The sequence below is a fragment of the Colobus angolensis genome, unplaced genomic scaffold (genome assembly GCF_000951035.1).
Source record: "Colobus angolensis palliatus isolate OR3802 unplaced genomic scaffold, Cang.pa_1.0 Scaffold317, whole genome shotgun sequence".
Lineage (NCBI taxonomy): Eukaryota > Metazoa > Chordata > Mammalia > Primates > Cercopithecidae > Colobus > Colobus angolensis.
The window spans coordinates 1,482,734-1,502,767 of record NW_012116455.1 but is presented as its reverse complement, the minus strand read 5'-3'; the positions used below and the strand labels follow the sequence as shown (position 1 = coordinate 1,502,767).

Sequence of the window (20,034 nt, the reverse complement as noted above, 5' to 3'; positions counted from 1 at the left end):
AACAGTGGCGTGATCTAGCCTTACTGCAACCTCTGCCTCCTGGGTTCAAGCAATTCTCCAGCCTCAGCCTCCCAAGTAGCTGGGATTATAGGCATGTGCCACCACACCTGGCTAATTTTTGTATTTTTAGTAGAGATGAGGTTTCACCATGTTGGCCAGGCTGGTCTTGAACTCCAAGCCTCAAGTGATTCACCTGTCTCTACCTCCCGAAGTGCTGGGATTACAGGCGTGAGCCACTTTACCCGGCCTCAGATTGTATTTATTTTAAAACCTGTTACTTAGTTTGCAAAGCTCTTTTACATACCTTCTGTTATTTGATTCCAACAACTCAGAGAGGTCCAGTAGGATGGATAATGTCCTTATTTTACGGATGAGGAAACTGAGGTATAGGAAGGTGAGTTATAGAACTCTCTGGCTACTGTTCCACTCATCTCCCAGCCCCATGAATTTTCATCTCTCTCCTCCCCCAGTTTATTTATGGAGATTCTTAGTTCCTGTTCAGATTGTGATGAGATCCAATTCATGGAAGATGGATCCTGGTGCCCAATGAAACCCAAGAAGGAGGCATCTGAGGTTTGCCCCCCGCCAGGGTATGGGCTGGATGGTGAGTGACCCCCTGTTCCCCAGCTAAGCTAAATCTTGGATGGCCTCTTCTCTGAGACATAGTCTTCGTAATATCCGCAGGCCTCCAGTACAGCCCAGTCCAGGAGGGAAATCCATCAGAGAATAAGAAGAAGGTCGAAGTTATTGACTTGACAATAGAAAGTTCATCAGATGAGGAGGATCTGCCCCCTACCAAGAAGCACTGTTCTGTCACCTCAGCTGCCATCCCGGCCCTACCTGGAAGCAAAGGGTATGAGAAAATAGGCTGAATCTACAGCGAAAGGGACAGGGGAAGAAGTTAGGAATGCTTTCTGATCATTGGACAAAGCCTGGGGCAAGAGAAATGTGGAGGGGACAGAGGGGGAACCTGGGGACCTGAGCTGGGTGAGGGCATCTGTGGTTTGCTGGCTGCCTCAGCTCTTCTCTACCCACAGAGTCCTGACGTCTGGCCACCAGCCATCCTCGGTGCTAAGGAGCCCTGCCATGGGTGCGTTGGGTGGGGATTTCCTGTCCAGTCTCCCACTACATGAGTACCCACCTGCCTTCCCACTGGGAGCCGATATCCAAGGTATGACATGGATCATAAGATGGACCCTGCACTGCCACACCCTCCCCAGAGCTACATCAGAACCCCTGTTCCTTCTTAAAGCTTCCTGCTTCTCCTGCAAGGGGCCACAGTCCAAAGTGCTTTGTCTTTTGGTGGTAAAGGGGTCAGATAGGAGGTTGATTTTGATTTTTCTTTTCTTGCCAGGTTTAGATTTATTTTCATTTCTTCAGACAGAGAGTCAGGTAAGTGGTTCTTTCTTCAGAAAGTCTCAGATCTCTGAAGTTTCCTTTCTAGGCACTGATGGGACCCCTCCCTCTCTTATGATCTCTGGGGATGTACATCTGCTTTTCTGTGAGGGCAGTGGGGTGTAGGTAGCTTATTACCCTCCTCAGCCCCACTGGTAGTTCCTGAGATTCCTACTTAGGCCTCCTTCCTAGATCCCCTGTTACTATTCTGCCCCGGCCTACTCACCCCCACCCCCGTGTGCACTTAGAGCACCATGCCTGCCCTAACCGGACATTCCACACATTTCAGACACCCACAAAGCCAAGAACCTAGCAAGTTGGAGGAGCTCTCTCAAGGCAGGGAAAGGGGAAGGGTGTGGGGAAGTAGGGGAAAGAGGGAGAGGCTCTCCCCTTTCTCAGAGAATACCTTGGGATCCACAGGGGTTGATTGCCCCCATACGGCATTTCTGAGATGAGTGACTGGGAGGTGGGGAAGTCAGGATGAGATCTTAAACTATGTCCTTGATTATTCCTAGCACTATGGCCCCTCCGTCATCACCTCACTAGATGAACAGGATGCCCTTGGCCACTTCTTCCAGTACCGAGGGACCCCTTCTCACTTTCTGGGCCCACTGGCCCCCACGTTGGGGAGCTCCCACCGCAGTGCCACTCCGGCGCCCCCTCCTGGCCGTGTCAGCAGCATTGTGGCCCCTGGGGGGGCCTTGAGGGAGGGGCATGGAGGACCCCTACCCTCAGGTCCTTCTTTGACTGGCTGTCGGTCAGACATCATTTCCCTGGACTGAGTTCCTTGGAGTATGGAAACTTCACTGTCCCCCAACACTGAGCAAGTGTGCTGTGGAGTCCCAACCCCAGCTACTCTGATCCGTCTGCTGGCTCTGGCCAAGGGCCAGACAGACCTTCACAGATGCCTACTTTTGGCTTCATCTCTGCCTGACAAGGCCAGCACCCAAAGGGTTAATATTTAACCTCTTTTTAAGGACATTGGGGTTTGTTTTTGGAAATGTTCTTTAGATGGTGGCACATTCCTTTGGGTATGTTAACCTAGGCAGTGGGAGGTAAATGGGATGGGATGTGAGCTGGGAGAAGGGCTGAACCCTCAGCCTCAACTGTGTCTAGAGCCTCTTGGGAAAGGGGCACCTCTCGAAACCCAAATGCTCTCTCTTCTTATCCCCCAAACCCATGGCTCTATTTCTTCTTCACATCCATTGTCTCTTCATGTCCATTCCATTCCCTTCCCTTCGGCCACACAGACAGGTGGAAAAACTGAGACAGGCAGTTTCAGAGATGGACAGAGAACTTTATTTTGGATTGTGGATGTGGATTTTTTTGTACATAAATAAGAAAAACCAAAATACTCCAAAGATGACTTCCCCTGCCTCCTACTCCAGTATGAAAGAGGAGGATGTAAGGCCTTAGCCATGATCCCCCAGTGGTTTGGGAGTCAGGCCCGGCCTATTGCTTGGGTCTCTCTCTATTTATATATTTAAGTTCACAGTGTTTCTTATTCTGCCCTAAGCTTCTAGAGGCTCATGGCCCTGTGGTTAGGCCTGGCTCATTCTGCACCTTTCCAGGGAGGTGGGAGGACCCTGTGCCCTCCTTCCCAATCCTCTTTTTCAGGCTCGTCCAAGGCCTGGGACCTATGTTGTAATTTTACTTTTTATTCCCAAAGTTGTAGTGAAGCTCTCACCCATAATAAAGGTTGTGAATGTTCTGTGAGTGTCACGGAGATGGGCTAGGGAGGGGATTTTACACTTCACTTTCCAGACCCCTGGTTTGGGGGAAGAGGGTCCATGTTCCATTCTTCCTTTGCTGGCCCTGGGTCCAGGTGAGCTGCACTTTTACACGGTGGGGGTGTTCCATGGAGGAAATCCCAGCGAGGCTGTCCTTCCTTCCTTTCCCGCATGCCTGTAAAAACTGGACCATTCCAGCCCAGTACTGTGGAGCTCTCCAGTCCTTTTTCACTTTTACCTGCCCAGATGTTGCAGCCAGAGCCTGAGGGCAAACTTGGTTCCAGTGCTGACTCTCTCTTTGCCCTCTGCCATGGTTGGGATCATCCGCAGCAGGGTGGACATGGGCAGGACCAGAGGTCGGGCTCTTCCATCCTCTTCTAGTTCCAGTGCACTGCATAGTGACAACTCCTGTTGGGGCTGTGCCTTGTAGCTTACAAAGAACTTACATGTATGTGAGGTTCCCGAATCCTCCCAACTACCACAGGAGGTGGTGGGTGTTGATCTCATTTGCAGAAAGGAAACAGGTTCAAGGAGGGTTAAATGACTTGCCCCTCTGTTAGAACTGACACTTAGACCTTCAGTGCTAGCCAGTTAGAGCACGAATCCTTGGGGTTTGATGGTCAGTGTCTTAGATCTCATGGACCTTCTTAATTATCACCTGACCCACTCTCTTTAAATCTCCCCACACCACCAAATTCCATCCTGAGGAGAGGATAGATGCTGTACTTCTCAACATGAATATGCTGGTGTATTAGAGGCTGAGGGAGAAGCTCTTACTTACAGGACAGAGGGTGGTAGGTCCTGGGGGAGAAGTCTGGGTGTCTCTGTCCCATCCTCTGTGGCAGCCACTGCAGCAGCTACATCTGGTGTCAGCCACATAAGGGCGCTCACCTCACTTGGGTTTGGTTGGATCCGGGCCTGGGGTCAGACATGATGACCCCTCAGTCATTGCCTCTCCCTGGGATGCCTGTTCGTGATCAAAACCTACCTGCAGTTTTCATGGAGGAAGGCAGGCGCAAGGGGAAAGGGTATTGCATATTCTTGGTTATCTCTGACCACCACCCCCCTCCCCCAACCCCTGCTGCCCAGCTCCCAGTCACAGGCAGAACCAGGTTGCTTGGGCTCCCCTGAGCCCTGTTTCCTTCCCTCACTGCCAGCCCTACCTGCAGCTGCTGCTGTGATTCCTGGGAGATCACGAGTAGATACAGAACAATGTGATGGTATTTGGGTAAACCCCAGCTCAGCCTAGGAGGGTAGGCAGACTAGGAAAAGAAAACAGCAAAAGTGAGAACTTTCTGTCACTTTTTTCCTTTTTTTTTTTGAGACAGAGTCTTGCTCTGTTGCCCAGGCTGGAGTGCGGCGGCGTGATCTCGGCTCACTGCAAGCTCCGCCTCCCGGGTTCCCGCCATTCTCCTGCCTCAGCCTCCAGAGTAGCTGGGACTACAGGCGCCCGCCACCTCGCCCAGCTAGTTTTTGTATTTTTTAGTAGAGACGGGGTTTCACCGTGTTAGCCAGGATGGTCTCGATCTCCTGACCTCGTGATCCGCCCATCTTGGCCTCCCAAAGTGCTGGGATTACAGGCTTGAGCCACCGCGCCCGGCCTCCTTTTTTTTTTTTAGACAGAGTTTCGCTCTTGTCACCCAGGCTGGCGTGCAGTGGCGTTATCTTGGCTCACTGCAACCTCTGCCTCTTGGGTTCAAGCGATTCTCCAGCCTCAGCCTCCAGAGTAGCTGGGATTACAGGCACCTGCCACCACGCCCAGCTAATTTTTGTATTTTTAGTAGAGACGGGGTTTTGCCATGTTGTCCAGGCTGGTCTCGAACTTCTGACCTCACGTGATCCGCCCACCTCGGCCTCCCAAAGTGCTGGGATTACAGGTGTGAGCCACCACACCCGGCCCTTTCTGTCACTTTTTGAGACTTTGTTAATACAGCTTTAGGGTGAAACAAAATGGTGGCCAAAAGCTGAGGGCATGGATGGTATGGATGACACACTAGGGACATGGGTGAGGGTTATGGATTTGGGGACTCCAGCTCACTTATGTGCTATTGTTGCCCTTGTAGCCAAGGCAGGTAGGGGCTGATCTATGGACTTTGGTGGGTAGTTGTTGAGGTCTGTTGGTTAAATATGGAGGGGCTTCTCCCAGCTCCTTGTCTCACCTCCCATAAACCCAGAGGGACCCAAGAGAACTGGCCCTGGGGCAGGTGTAGTCCACACTCTTCCCAAAGTTCTCGAAGCCCTCCGTCCAGCAGCTGGGAGTCAGAGAGGACACATCAGATTGGCCAGTGCCTGATTCCTCCAAGTCCTTCTGCCTGCCCCTCCCTCAGCCCACACCCAAGGTGGTCCTAGGCATGAGTCTGGTGGCTCAGGTTGGATCAGCTGACTGGTTACCTCCTCCTCAAGTTCCACGTGCCCACCTGCAACAACAGCGGGGCCAATAGGTGAATGGTGGTGGTCTTGACCAGGGACCGCCCACTCACTGTTGACATTTCTCTCCCCTCCAGTGGACACGGAGTTGCAGTCACTTGTGGCTATGAAGATGCCACATTTTGGGGCCCACTTTATCCTTTTGAGACTGGGGAAAACATTGTTGCGGGGAAAGGGCAAATTTCTTTTCTGTACGTGGGGCCTTGTCCCCAGAATACTCACCCGGGGGTACCCAGAGGTTGGGGGAAATACTGAGGGTGCGTGCCCTTCTGGTCAGCAAGACGGTCTTGTCGCTGGACTGCAGAATGATGGCCACACCCAGGTCCACACCTCGATCTGTGGGCAGCTCAGCCCCAGGAACCCTGGGCCGCTCGTGCAGGGCCGCAAAAGGGCAGAAAGGGGGTCGCTGGCAGAAGGAATCCAGCTGGGTTAAGGCTTCAGAAGTGGGGCGGCACTGGGTGGGCGTGACTTTCAAAAATGGGGCTACCCTGCGCGTTGGAGGCGGGGTCCTCGCCGCCAGTTCCCACCCGATTTCAGTCCCAGTCTTCGGCCCTTCACTGCCCCCCCCCCCCCGACTCTGGGGCCCCTTTCTGCTGACCTGGAGCGGAAGCCTAGCGGAGGCGCCTGGGAAGGGCCTGCTCGAGAGGACAAGCCGTCCTCGCTTCAAGCTGCAGTGAATGGGCCATGGCCCGAGCCCTGGCCCGGCTCCCAGGAGGCCACACACACTCCGTGCGAAGCTCACCGACTCCGGACGCCCGGACAGGAGCAGCTGTACCCGCGCCGCGGCCATAACGCGACTCTGGGGTCACTGCGGCCCGCCTGGCGCCCTCTGGTGGTCTAGCGACGCTTCCCCTTGGAGCGTTCTGCGGGGTCGGAAGGTAGCGGGGTTTCCGAAAGTCCCCGGGAAATCCGGGCACATCTTTTGAGGATGACCCATGGGTATAATATTAAACCACAAAGAATACCTCTAAATGCTCAGCTCCTATTTCCTTCCTATCTTCTCTGTTTAGGACAATGACCCCCAGACCGACTGACTTCAGGACTCACATGTTACTTCCTACCAGCCCTAAGCTGAACTGTAAGCACCCTCTACAGCACTGTGCACACCTGTTACAGCAGGCATCACTTTGAATTCATTATCTCCAAGCGAAACACGCCAAATAACATTTTCGATACCACTTCTCCTTCTTTCACTTCACCCAAATGGCAACCAAGTATGCAGATGCTATCTCCTTAAACTTCCTCAAACCCATGTTCTCTCCAGCCTTCATTCATTGCCCTAGTTTAAGCCTTCCTCATATTTTGCCTGAAATATTATTGCAAGTCTCCAAATAGTCTTGCTCCTACTAGTTCATTCTCTACAGTGCTGCCAGAGTGATGTTTCGTTTTGAGAGTCTCACACCACTGCCCAGACTGGAGTGCACTGGCGTGATCCCAGCTCACTGCAACCTCCATCTCCTGGGTTGAAGCGATTCTGGTGCTTTAGCTTCCCAAGTAGCTGGGATTACAGGGCACCCACCACAACACCTGGCTTTTTTTCTTTTTTTGAGACGGAGTCTTGCTCTGTCACCCAGGCTGGAATACAGTGGCGCGATCTCGGCTCACTGCAACCTCCACCTCCCTGGTTCAAGCGATTCTCCTGCCTCAGCCTCCTGAGTAGCTGGGATTACAGGTGCACACTACCACACCTGGCTAATTTTTAAATTTTTTGTAAAGATGAAATCTCACTATGTTGCCCAGGCTGTTCTTGAACTCCTGGCTTCAGCTGATCCTCCCAGTGTGTTGGGATTATAGGATTGAGCCACCATCAAAATTATTCTCTTTTAGCTGTTTTGAAATGTACAGTAAATTAATAACTATGCCACTCTGCTCATCTATCCAACACTAGGTCTTATTTCTTCAAACTGTATTATCTGTGCCCACTAATCAACCTCTCTTCATCCTCCCCATCCTTCCTAGCTTCTGGTAATACCAATCTATTCTCCATTTTCTTGAGATCCACGTTTTTAGCTCCCATGTGAGAGAGAACATGCAATATTTGTTTCTGTGCTTGGTTTATTTTACTTAACATAATGACCTCTAACTCCATCCATGTTGCTGCTAATGACAGGATTTCATTCATTCTTCTGGCTGAATAATAGATACATTTTCTTTAGCCTTTTATCTATTGATGGGCACTTAGGTTGATTCCATGTTTTGGCTATCGTGAATAGTGCTGCAATAAACATGGGAGTGCAGGTATCTTTTTGATATATTGATTTCTTTCCTTTTGGAGAGAGATATATACCCAGTAGTGGAATTGCTGGAGTATACAGATCTATTTTTAGTTTTTTGAGGAACCTCTGTAGTCTTCCATGGTGGCTGTACCAATTTACATTCCCAATAGTGTACCAGGCAGGGCTCTCCTTTTTCCACATCCTCACTAGCATTCATTCTTTCTGCTTGGTAAAAGTAACTAATTGGGGTGAGATGATATCTCAGTGTGATTTTGATTTCCGTTTCTCTGATTAGTGTTGAACATTTTTTGATATATCTGTTGGCCATTTGTATATCTTCTTTTGAAAATACCTATTCAGATCTTTTGGCTATTTTTAAGTTGGATTATTTGTTCTTTTTGCTATTGTTTGAGCTCCTTGTGTATTCTGGTTATTAATCCCTTGTTAAGATAGTTTGCAAATAAAGCATCCTCATCTTTCAAACTATGCATTGTCACTTTCTCTGTGTTCCCTTTCCTGCCTGACCCTTTTCCCTTTCTGGCCTCTCTGTACATAGTGTTTACTCTTCTACTGTGGCACCTCCAATACTTCCTGGTACTTATGTACTTGTCTCCTCCTACTAGACGGTATGCTCAAAATTTATTAATCTTTATACCTCCAAGGCTTACCCCAGTACTTACCACAAAACAGGTGCTTAGTAAATGATGGTGATTGGCTTGAGGGCAGAGATGGTGTCTTATCTCTTTGTATGTTGTGTTTAGTATGGCGGCTGGCAATTGTTTGGCACTCAAGTGTTTAAAGAATTAGAAAACACATTGGTGAGACCAAACTGAAAATATTATAAAACAACATTTAACTGCTTTAAATGAATTAAAGCTGCTGGGACAAATTATATCCATGATACTGAGAGAGACAATTTAGCGTTGCCAGTTTTAAGGAACCATGAAGAAGAGGAAGGCACTCATTTACTGTATGCTTATCATATGCCAGGCATTGGGCTAGCTGTTCTACGTAGTTTCAGATGTGTTAGAAGCCTGGAGCTGGCAAATGTGGCTTCAGTCCACAGATTCTAGTGTGACGGCTTGGGACAGTCCACCTGCTAACCCTCAAAATAACTTTTTCTTCTACTCTGTGATAGTCTTTCACATTCCCTACAGTGTGTGTGTGTTAGAAATTAGTTCATCAGCCTGGCAACACAGGGAGGCCCCGTTTCTACAAAAAAAAAAAAAAAAAAGAAAAGAAAACATTAGCCAGGTATGTGTGGTGCATGCCTGTAGTCCCAGCTGCTCCAGAGGCTGACATGCAAGGACGCTTGAGCTCAGGAGGTCCAGGTTGCAGGGAGCTGTGATTGCACTATTATACCCCAGACTGGGTGACAGAGTGAGATCCTGTCTCAACAACAAATTTTCTGTCTTACCTTATCTATCTTATCTTATCTATCTATCTTATCTATCTATCTCAACAAAATAAAGAACAGGCATAGACATTTGAAAATAAAATTAACTTCTTAGGAAGAAGTTTCCTACTGCCAGGGATGTAGGTAACCATAGGTGTGGGTGACTTCTTTATGGATACAGATGCATCTGATAGATGATTAATCCTGTTGATTTAAGGTTCTTCCCAGTGCCAAGATTTGATGAGGGGAAATTATAGCAATGGATCTAAATATGCCAAATTCTTTCAGGTGTATCCTGGGCTGCAGGGGATAGAGAGGGGGGTTTAGTTGAAGAATCTGCAACTTATCCCACTGCAAATAATGCATCCAGGCACTTCCTTTATTTTGCTTTCCATCCCCCGCCAGATCTTTTGAGGAAGATGCTTCTTCTGGATCACTGTCTCTTCGTGGTGCACTCAATGTAAGACTCCAGCAGGAAGATGGTTTCGTCCACCTGGATCTCACTGGCATCCAACCTGAGTGAAAAAGTAAAAGCATTTGCCTAGACTGAATGTTCATTAGCATATTTAAGATTAGAGGCTAGGGTGGGTGTGGCCATGGATAACTGCTTGGTTACCCCTGAGAGTGGATGGAAAGAAAGCAGGAGAACCAGTAGATCATTTTGCCATTTGCCAAGCATCTTTTATGTGCCAGACACCATGGAAACTGCTAAGAATGCAAAATACAGAGCCTCTGTCCTGGGGGAGGGTAGTCTTAATTGTTGTGGGATACAAAATCACAACACAAAAGTTGGTTGTTTTTGTATAACACTAGCAATGAACAATCCAAAAATGAAATAAGCAACCACTAACCTAGCATCCAAAAAAATACTTAGAAAGGCCAGATTTGAGACACATTACTGAAGTAAAATTAAGCCAGTGCAGTGGCACTTGCCTGTAGTCCCAGCTACTTGGGAGGCTGAGCAGGAAGACTGTTTGAACCTAGGAGTTCAAGGCCAGTCTGGGTAACACAGCCAAAAATCCCCTCTTAAAAAAAATTTACCAGTACTTGATGAACAAGAGAGTATATATGGTGATAGAGAAGAAGCTGAGAACATCTTCAGAACTGCTAGTTTACAAAAATAGGTGGATTACATTCTGTTCAGTAGCTAGAGAAGACAGTGAGTTTAGGTTTGCTCGTGCTAAGTTGGAGGGTTACAGATGTCAAAATGGATTTTCTGGATAGTATTTTGAAATGTAGGTCTGAAGTTTGTGATGCTTACTTGTTGACATTACGTTTCAGGGTCTCTAGCTGCTGACGTTCAGGAGCTGTGATCATCTCCTCTATTTCTTGTAACTGTGCTTCCTCTGCACCTGTAGCCTGCATAGATGCAATGATGGCTTCTACCCTCTGAGACTTTTCTAGTAGACGCCTGTCAAACAAACACAACTCTGAAACATGTTCCCTAACCTGGGAGATTCTCTTACCACGTATGTCTGAGGCACAGCCCACCACCCTTTTACCATTTTCCTGGTCAAAGTAGATAATGTTACCTTCTAAGGACATTTTCTACAAACTTATTGGGAAATATAACTTTACTCCTGAAATTCTTACTGCCTCTCATTTGCACTTAAAGTTTGGTGTGTTTGTACGTTTCTCATAAATTTAATCTGAAAAATTGTTTCACTGGGAGCATGTTAGAAAAGTGTAGACTAATGCATGATTTATACTAATCTAAGCCAATGATTCAATGCAAGTAGACTGGTTGCTATCTCTGTTGGTTCCTATTTCTCAAAAAAAAATTTTTTTTTGAGATGGAACGTCACTCTGTTGCCCAGGCTGGAGTGCAGTGGCATGATCTTGGCTCACTGCAAGCTCCACTCAGTGGTTTAAGTGATTCTCCTGCCTTAGCCTCCTAAGTAGCTAGGACTATAGATGCCCGCCACCACACCCAGCTAATTTTTGTATTTTTAGTGAAGACAGGGTTTCACCATGTTGGCCAGGTTGGTCTCAAACTCCTGACCTCAAGTGATCCACCTGCCTCAGCCTCTTAAAATGCTGGGATTACAGGCGTGAGCCACCCTGCCAGGCCCAGCATCTATTAGTTCCTATTTCTAAAGGAAATTCCCCCCTTAGGCCCTTGACTTTGAAAAATGTAAATAACTCAGCTGAAAATGTTACTTACTTATTCTCTTTGGTTTCAAATTGCCTCCTTTCTATCAGGTTGGCTATGCTCTGAGGAAAGAGAAGACAGACCAAGGAATGTACATAGTTCTATTTCAGCAGCTCAGGGCGAAGTGGGCATATGAGGGGGACTTGTCCGTGTGGAGTTACCTTATAGCACCTGTGCAACAACATTCGGGCAGCTGACAGGATGTTCACAGTATATAAATAGAAGGTCCTGGATGGGGCATGGTCTGGTGTTTTGGGAATTTCCTATTTGTCCAATAGAAAGAAAAATAACAGAAATTATACTGTTTTAGAACTGGCAAAGTACACACTCATTCCACCTGGAGTTACTCAGCCCTCTTTTTTACTTACACTTTCCTGTTTCCTAGTCATTCAGTACCTATGTTTGTTTATTTATTTGTTTAGAGACTGGGTTTTGCTCTGTTACCTATGATGGAGTGCGGTGGCGTGGTATCGGCTTACTGCAACTTCTACCTCCGGCTCAAGCAATCCTCCCACCTCAGCCTCCCGAGTAGCCAGAACTACAGGCATGCACCACCATGTTCGGCTACTTTTTTAATTTTTTGGGGGTGGGGGAGACATGGTCTCACTATATTGCCCAGGCTGGTCTTGAATTCCTGGGCTCAAATGAGCATCCTGCCTTGGCTTCCCAAAGTGCTGAGATTACAGTTGTGCTCGACCCAGTCTCTGTGGTTTATGTCATAATTAGTCAAATGGAGAGCTGGGCTTCCCTGTTTTTTCATATGACTGTCAGCATCCTGAGCTGGGGAAGAAAGGGAAGGCAACTAACATTTACTGAGCAACTCTATGTGCCAGGTAAATTCTATTAGATCTTCACAGAAAACCATATTATTATTATTTTTGAGATGGAGTCTTGCTCTTTTGCCCAGGCTGGAGTGCAGTAGTGCAATCTTGGCTCACTGTAACCTCTGCCTCCTGGGTTTGAGCAATTCTCCTTCCTGTCTCCTGAGTAGCTGGGATTACAGACACACGCCACCACACCCAGCTAATTTTTGTATTTTTAGTAGAGACAGGGTTTCACCAGGTTGGCCAGGCTGGTCTTGAACTCCTGACCTCAAGTGATCCATCCACCAAGGCCTCCCAAAGTGCTGGGATTACAGGAATAAGCCACCACGCCTGGCAACCATATTATTTTTATTATCACCATCCATCACTGTTTTATAGATGGGAAAAATGTAACTTGCTTAATGTAACTGGGTAAAGCAGAGCTCTAATCTGACTCCAAAATCCATTCTATTTACTCATAGGGTCTACTACATAGCCCTGCAGACTCAGTTAGATGTGTTGATAAATTTAAACTATTACAGAATTAAGGCTTAAGGAAGGACAGAAATAGAAGAGAAAAAAAAAGGCAGGATGGGTTTGGGGTGACGTCCTGGCTGTGCCTCTTTTTTTTTTGAGACAGAGTCTCACTCTGTCGCTCAGGCTGGAGTGCAGTGGCTCGATCTCGGCTCACTGCAACCTCCTCCTCTCGGGTTCAAAAGATTCTCCTTCCTGCCTCAGCCTCCCGAGTAGCTGGGATTATAGGCGCATGCCACCAGTCCCAGCTAATGGTTTTGTATTTTAGTAGAGACGGAGTTACACCATGTTGGCCAGGCTGGTCTCGAACTCCTGACCTCAAGTGATCTGCCCACCTTGGCCTCCCAAAGTGCTGGGATTACAGGCGTGAGTCACTGTGCCGGGCTGCCTCTTTCTTACTAGGGCAGTTAAGGCCCCACATTATCCTCCAAGTGCTTGCTCCGTCTCTGTGAATCATGTTTTTCTGTCTCAGAGCTGGATACAGAGTTTGCTTGGGGGTTCAGTATGTTTCCCTAAGAAGTTTCTCTCACCCTAGGCCAGCATTGCTGGTTGGCAATTATTACACCCTTAGTTGGTTACCTGGAGTGACATGAAATTTTCTGAGAGCATCTTATATAGCATATCCTTTGCCTCCTTTGCAGGAATCATTGCAAAGTCTTCCACTTGCTTCTGCTCTAGGTGTTTCTTCTGCAAAACTAGACGGAATATTCTAGCACAGCGAGACCCAAATCTGGAAAGGAATGAAGAAAGCAAATGGCACGCTAACACAGAAGATTAGCTTTAGTTCCAAGTCATAGATGGGGTGGTTGTTCTATTCCATGTGTGGAGCCAGGACCAGAAAGGAACAGTTATCAGAAAATTATTCTACAGCTCCATAGGCTGGTGATGTTAAGGCATCACCAACTGATGTTAATCATAAGGCAGTCACCAACTGCTAACTCATTTGAGTGCCACAGTTCCTACATTTGTAAAGCAAAGGCTTTAGGGAGGCTGGTTAATTGGAATTAAACAGTAGGTTATTTTAGGGTAAAGAGCAGTATTAATGCGATCCATAGGAGTCCAGTGAAAAAATGGGGCAAAGTGTGCCAAGGTGTGGTTATATTGGTTGCTTACATAATGATCAAATTACTTCATTGGGGATAGGAAGTATGTGATCCCAAACCCAGTGTCCCCCTTACCTCTCCTGTACGACAGACTCCAGAGTGGCTGTGGCTAGGGATGCTAATGCCTTATGGAGGTCTTTATGTAGAGAATTAAGGTCACTCAGTAATGTTTTGGCCTAGTTATTGTGATCTGAGTTTTATGCCTAAGTTTCTAATTTATAATTAAATTTTAAAGCTATTTTGCTTTTCATGTTATAATTTATGGTTTCAGTTATGGTACATAAATATTCCAAAACTTTAATACAAGTGTTTAAGTAAGGGTTTTGCTTAACTACAATTTGGCTGATTAAAAGTCCTTTTTACTTCTTTTTTTTGAGACAGGGTCTCACTCTGTCACCCAGGTTGGAGTACAGTGGCATCATCTCAGCAGCAACCCCTGTCTCCTGGGCTCAAGCGATCCTCCCACCTCAGCCTCCTGAGGAGCTGGACTACAAGCATGCATCATTACATCTGGCTAGTTTTTGTATTTTTTGTAGAGATGAGGTTTTGCCATGTTGCTTAGCTGATCTTGAACTCCTGGGTTTATGCAATTCGCCTGCCTCAGCCTCCCAAAGTCCTAGGATTACAGGTGTGAGCCACTATGCCTGGCTTCTTTTTACTTCTTTATCATCAATGCAGTTCACTGGAAATTAATAGAAAAATTTATTTATTTAACAATAACTTCAATTTTCTAACTTATTTAGTGTAATAAACATTACCAAATCTTTCTTTCCTAAGGCACCATTCTGATTTATAGGTCAGGCTGCCTGACTCTAAGGAAATAACTGGTAAGGATACTGATGACATACATTCCTCCACCACTGTCGCCAGACTTTCCAACAAACTCTAGCTATTAAGAAAAAGAGAGAGTGTTAACTGAATGGAAAAGTCCAGTGATTCTGTTTCCAATGGAACAAATCTGACCAAAAGTCTGCAGCAGGTAGCCCTCCCATCAAATGATGTGGAGAAATTGTCTGGGCTGGCTAGGTAGAGAATAACTCTACAGGAGAATGATACTAGATATCAGTGCAGAAGTAAATTATCAACAGTACAGACTAAAGAAAAAAGAAAAAAAGCAAAAACAGACTTACTGGATCATCTGCCAGCAGAGTGAGATACTGATCAAGAACTTGCTTAGAGATGTTATAGCCTACAGGTAGGGATCTGAAGATCTATGGAGCAAAAGACACTTAAAATGAGTGTGGGAACTTAGAACTCCTGACTTTACTGAAATAAAGATGTTTTAGGCTGGGCGCAGTGGCTAACACCTATAATCCCAGCACTTTGGGAGGCTGAGGCAGGTGGATCACTTTGGGTCAAGAGTTGGAGAGCCTGACCAACATGGTGAAACCCTGTCTCTAGTAAAAATACAGAATTAGCTGGATGTGGTGGTGCATGCCTGTAATTCCAGCTATTTGGGAGGCTGAGGCAGGAGAATCGCTTGAACCTGGAAGGCAGAGGTTGCAGTGAGCCGAGATTGTGCCATTGCACTCTAGCCTGGGCTACAAGGGCGAAACTCCGTCTCAAAAAAAAAAAAAAGTTTCAATTTTATCACAAAACTGTCCAAAAATATTCATAGCAGGATTGTTTGTAAGAGTAAAAAACTAGAAACGCCCAAATGACCAGTACTGAGGAGTACACTAAAATATAGCATCGCCATTAAGTGGAATATGATACAGTCATTATGAAGAGTGAGACAGATCTATAGAAACTGACATGAAAAGTTTTACATACACTGTCATATAAAAAAACAAGTTATAGAACAATATGAATAGGTTGGGTGCGGTGGATCACGCCTTTGTAACCCCAGCACTTTGAGAGGCCGAGGTGGGCGGATCACTTGAGGTCAGGAGTTCGAGGATCAGCCTGGCCAACATAGTGAAACCCTGTCTCTACTAAAAATACAAAATTTAGCCTGGTGTGGTGGTGTGTGTCTGTGATCCCAGCTACTCGGGAGGATGAGGAGAATGCCTTGAACCCAGGAGATGGAGGTTGCAGTGAGCTGAGATCATGCTACTGTACTCTGGCCTGGGTGAAAGAGTGAGACTCTGTCACAAAAAAATGAAAGAAAAAAAAAAAAGCCAAGCCAGTATGAATAGTCCCATTTTGGGGTTAAACAATACATACACCCACACATATGTTAGAGTATGCAAGGTCTGAATAAAGATACATATCAAACTATTTTTTTTGAGACAGAGTCTCACTCTGTCTCCCAAGCTGGAATGCAGTGGTGCGATCTCAGCTCTCTGCAACCTCCCACTCCTGGGTTCAAGTGATTCTCTAGCCTCAGCCTCCCAAGTAGCTGGGACTACAGGCGCCCACCACCATGCCTGGCTAATTTCTGTATTTTTAGTAGAAATGAGGTTCACCATGTTGGATTACGCTGGTCTTGAACTCCTCAGGTGATCTGCCTGCCTCAGCCTCCCAAAGTGCTGGAATTATACGTGTGAGGTGCTGCATCCGGCCTTTTTTTTTTTGAAATAGGGTTTTGCTCTGTTGTTTAAGCTGTAGTGCAGTGGCATGATCACAGTTCACTGCAAGCTCAAACTCCTGGGCTCAAGCAATCCTCCTGCCTCAGCCTCTCGAATAGCTGTGACTATAGGCATGTGGCATCACACCCAACTAATTTTTTTAAAAAAATTTTTTGTAGAGACGGGGGTCTGGTCTTGCCATGTTGCCCAGGTTGGTCTTGAACTCCTGGCCTCAAGGGATCCTTCTGCCTCAACCTCCCAAAGTTCTAGGATTACAAGTGTGAGTTATTACACCTGGCTGTAGGACTTTAAAATAAACAATATAAAAATATAGGAATATTTAAGTAAATATAGTCATGCACCACAAAACATTTTAGTCAACAACGGACCATGTACAGCTGTGGTCCCATAAGATTATACTGGAGCTGAAAAATTCCTACTGTTTTGTGATTTCGTAGCTGTTGTAACATCATTGCACAATGCTGCTGTGAAACACATTACTCACGTTTGTGGTGAGGCTGGAGTGCAGTGGCATGATCTTGGCTCACTGTAACCTCTGCCTCCTGGGTTCAAGCGAAACTCCTGCCTCAGCCTCCTGAGTAGCTGGGACCACAGGTGCACGCCACCATGCCTGGCTAATTGTTTTTTTCTTTCGTATTTTAGTAGATGGGTTTCACCATGTTGCCCAGGCTGGTCTCGAACTCCTGAGCTCCAGCAATCCACCAGCCTCGGCCTCCCAAAGTGCTAGGATTACAGGCGTGAGCCACCCCGCCCAGCCTGTTACTGTTTTTAATAAATACAGTGTAGCCTAAGTATGTAGACCTTCACATTCACATTTGCCATTCATTCACTGACTCCCGCAGGGCAACTTTTAGTCCTGAAAGCTCCATTCATGTTAAGTGCACTAAAGAGGTGTAGTTTTTTAATTTTTCATACCATATTTTTACTGTACCTTTTCTGTGGTTTAGATGTTTAGATACACAGATGCCACTGCATTACAAGAGCCTACAGTATTCAGTACAGTAACATGCTGTACAGGTTTACAGCCTAGAAGCCATAGGCTATCCCGTATGGTCTAGATGTGCTATGGGCTACACCGTCTAGGTTCAGGTAAGTACACCCTGCGATGTTCACACAATGATGAAATCTCCTGACGACACATTTCTCAGAATGTATCCCTGTTGTTAAGTGGTGCATGACTGTATTACTATGAAAGTAATCTAAATAACACATATTGGATATATTAGATATCGGTATTTTAAATACAAGGGGTCAAATAATGTCCTGAATGCCAAGGCTCTCAGAATCCAAATCGTGGATTCTTAAAATAATTAGGAATAGGCTGTACTTGACGAACAGATACTTTGACTAAGTGAATAGTGTCGATTTTTAAAAGCCGGATCCTAAGAGACCAAACATTTCAGTGCTCACCACTTGAAGATAATCCCTGCTCCACATCAAACAAAACGCCCTTCTCTATCAAGGCTCGGACCTCAACCCAAACCCAGGATCTGTGTATAATAAACGTTGCTAATACCCAAGAATCTGTCAGAAAGTTAGCGCAAGAACACGAAACTCACCTCATTGGAAGACAATGGCTGGGTGAAGGGAGCACTAGAGGAAGTGGTAATCTCACTCATTCGGAGCATGGTTCGCACAATCTCGCTGCTCGTCTGTTTGAAAAGTAAACTAGAATTCAGAAATCACAGTGCTGCTCCCGGCTCTCTGTGCCAATGGCCATATCTGACAAATAAGTAAATGTCCCTGATGACCAATGACAGACCCACTTAGGTATTACCTGGTCCATCCGGTTAGCGACTGCACTCACAATGGCTTGGTCACGGAAGTGTTGGTGGAATCTGTCAAGGTTGGCCTGCCAATAAATCCCATCATCTGGAATGGGCTGAGGAAGAGAAAAGATTTAGAGAGAAACATTTAGATATAATGTAAAGTTTTCTGGTGAGGAGCTTGGATTTAATGGTTCACCATTTCTTTTCCTACACAGTAACAACTAAATTGGTTGGAGAAAAATCATTCAGTCATGTAGATTGGTGTCTAGACAAATCTCAACTTCAAACAGGTTCTCTAAGCTCATCTCCAATCTTTCTCTCCCTATTTTATTATTTTACTTTTTTTTTTGAAATGGAGTTTTGCTCTTGTCACCCAGACTGGAGTGCAGTGGCGTGATCTCGGCTCACTGGAACCTCTGCCTCTTGGGTTCAAGCGATTCTCCTGCCTCAGTCTACCAAGTAGCTGGGATTACAGGCAACCACCACTGAGCTAGGCTAATTTTTGTATTTTTAGTAGAGTTGGGGTTTTACAATGTTGGCTAGGCTGGTCTCGAACTCCTGACCTCAGGTGATCTGCCTGCCTCGGACTCCCAAAGTGCTGGGATTACAGGCGTGAGCCACCATGACCGGCCTTTCTCTCCCTATTTTAACTCTTATCCATTACCCTCAAGTCTCCAACTTGACCCTTCTTCCTTCTCACTCCTGGCAGATGACTTTGCCTCTGATTTCACAGAGAAAATAGAAGCCACTAAGCCAGAAATTACTCAGCTCTGTGCACATCCTCACCACATTTCTTTCTTTTTTGTTCTTAACTCATATTTTCACTCACTTTTATCACAGCTGAAAAATGTTCCTTTTACCTAAGGTTAATGCCCATATTGGTATTCCAGATCTTACTCTCTCATTCATTCTTGGGGATCCAGCTCTATTTTACCGTGTCCTCTAACATCTTCAGGCTTTCCTTCTCTACCGCCTTCTTATCAGCCTTTACCCTGTCCAAGTCTCTTTTACTCTAGAATTCTCCTTCAACCCTATGCCTTCTCTCCTTTTCCTTACTGTCACAGGCAAGCTTCTCAAACAGTTGGCCATCCCAGCTGTTATCTTTATCTAGATTTACTTAACCCGTTTCCACCATTGTACTGAAATGTCAATTGTCACTTGCATTCCAGTGAAATTCCACAATTGTCCTTGAGGACTCTATGTTGTTAAGTTCAAATAATACTTTCCACTTCTGATCTTATTTAACCTTTTGGAAGCATATGACATGGTTGGACATTTTTTCCTTCTTAAAACTTTATGTGGCTCCTTGGATATTATGACACCATTTTTTTTTTCTTTTTAAAGACAGGGTCTTTGTCACCCAGGCTGGAGTGCAGTGGTGTGATCGTAGCTCACTGTAGCCTTGACCTCCTTGGGCTCAGGTGATCCTCTCACCTCAGCCTCCCAAGTAGCTGGGACCACAGGTGTGTGCCACCATGCTTGGGTAATTTTTGTATTTTTTGTAGAGACAGGGTCTCACCATGTTGCTCAGGATGGTCTCAAACTCCTAGGCTCAAGTGATCCGCCAGCCTTGCCCTTCCAAAGTGTTAGGATTACAGGTGTGAGCCACTGGGCCTGGCTGACACCATTTTTTCTTGGTGCTACTTTGAACCTTTCTGGCCACCTTTCCTCAGTCTCCACAGATTTCTCTTTCAGATCCCACCTGTAATACTAGTGTTTTGTCAGGGTTCTGTCCATACCTTTCTTTTCTTTTTATTCTACACGCTCTACTTGGGTAATTTTATCTGCTCTCCAGGCTTCAACTATTGGTGCATTTCCAAATATGTCACTCTATCCTAGAACCCTCTCTCTCTTTTTTTGAGACGGAGTTTTGCTCTTTCGCCCAGGCTGGAGTGAAGTGGCACAATCTCGGCTCACTGCAACCTCCACCCTCCAGGTTCAAGCGATTCTCCTGCCTCAGCTTCCTGAGTAGCTGGGA

At 46.2% G+C, this 20,034-nt stretch overlaps 3 protein-coding genes across 5 annotated transcripts in view; 1 reads left to right on the top strand and 2 right to left on the bottom strand.

Annotated features, from left to right (window-relative positions):
- The window catches only part of PIAS3 (protein inhibitor of activated STAT, 3), a 14,726-nt gene extending 11,620 nt beyond the window's left edge, over nt 1-3,106 (top strand). For both annotated transcript variants that reach the window (XM_011951273.1, XM_011951274.1), the window contains 5 exons: nt 471-604; nt 685-853; nt 1,038-1,171; nt 1,355-1,392; nt 1,911-3,106. In XM_011951273.1, coding sequence (XP_011806663.1) covers nt 471-604; nt 685-853; nt 1,038-1,171; nt 1,355-1,392; nt 1,911-2,177 — 742 coding nt within the window. In that variant the 3' untranslated portion in view covers nt 2,178-3,106. The remainder of the gene's footprint in view (nt 1-470; nt 605-684; nt 854-1,037; nt 1,172-1,354; nt 1,393-1,910) is intronic.
- Nucleotides 3,107-3,148: 42 nt separating this feature from the next.
- Nucleotides 3,149-6,800, bottom strand: NUDT17 (nudix (nucleoside diphosphate linked moiety X)-type motif 17). The gene is made up of 8 exons (XM_011951275.1): nt 6,151-6,800; nt 5,775-5,958; nt 5,517-5,542; nt 5,285-5,377; nt 4,289-4,387; nt 3,907-4,043; nt 3,365-3,516; nt 3,149-3,252 (listed from the first exon to the last, which is right to left on the bottom strand). The coding sequence occupies exons 1-8, from the start codon at nt 6,340-6,342 to the stop codon at nt 3,149-3,151; spliced, it is 987 nt and encodes a 328-aa protein (XP_011806665.1). The 5' UTR covers nt 6,343-6,800.
- Nucleotides 6,801-7,589: 789 nt separating this feature from the next.
- POLR3C (polymerase (RNA) III (DNA directed) polypeptide C (62kD)) overlaps nt 7,590-20,034 on the bottom strand; it is a 19,759-nt gene continuing 7,314 nt past the window's right edge. For both annotated transcript variants that reach the window (XM_011951277.1, XM_011951276.1), the window contains exons 6-15: nt 18,065-18,169; nt 17,847-17,939; nt 14,887-14,967; nt 14,594-14,645; nt 13,832-13,892; nt 13,233-13,383; nt 11,478-11,579; nt 11,329-11,378; nt 10,426-10,575; nt 7,590-9,679 (exon numbers count right to left, since the gene is read on the bottom strand). In XM_011951277.1, the coding sequence (XP_011806667.1) occupies nt 9,598-9,679; nt 10,426-10,575; nt 11,329-11,378; nt 11,478-11,579; nt 13,233-13,383; nt 13,832-13,892; nt 14,594-14,645; nt 14,887-14,967; nt 17,847-17,939; nt 18,065-18,169 (927 nt within the window). In that variant the 3' untranslated portion in view covers nt 7,590-9,597. The remainder of the gene's footprint in view (nt 9,680-10,425; nt 10,576-11,328; nt 11,379-11,477; nt 11,580-13,232; nt 13,384-13,831; nt 13,893-14,593; nt 14,646-14,886; nt 14,968-17,846; nt 17,940-18,064; nt 18,170-20,034) is intronic.

Bases quoted from the DNA above. Each gene is read 5' to 3' on its own strand.
- NUDT17 (XM_011951275.1), bottom strand. From the start codon at position 6,342: ATGGCCGCGGCGCGGGTACAGCTGCTCCTGTCCGGGCGTCCGGAGTCG. The intron at 5,959-6,150 runs GTCAGCAGAAAG...TCCTTCTGCCAG, and splicing joins CCGCTAGGCTTCCGCTCCAG to CGACCCCCTTTCTGCCCTTT. The intron at 5,378-5,516 runs GTAACCAGTCAG...TCTGACTCCCAG, and splicing joins ACGTGGAACTTGAGGAGGAG to CTGCTGGACGGAGGGCTTCG.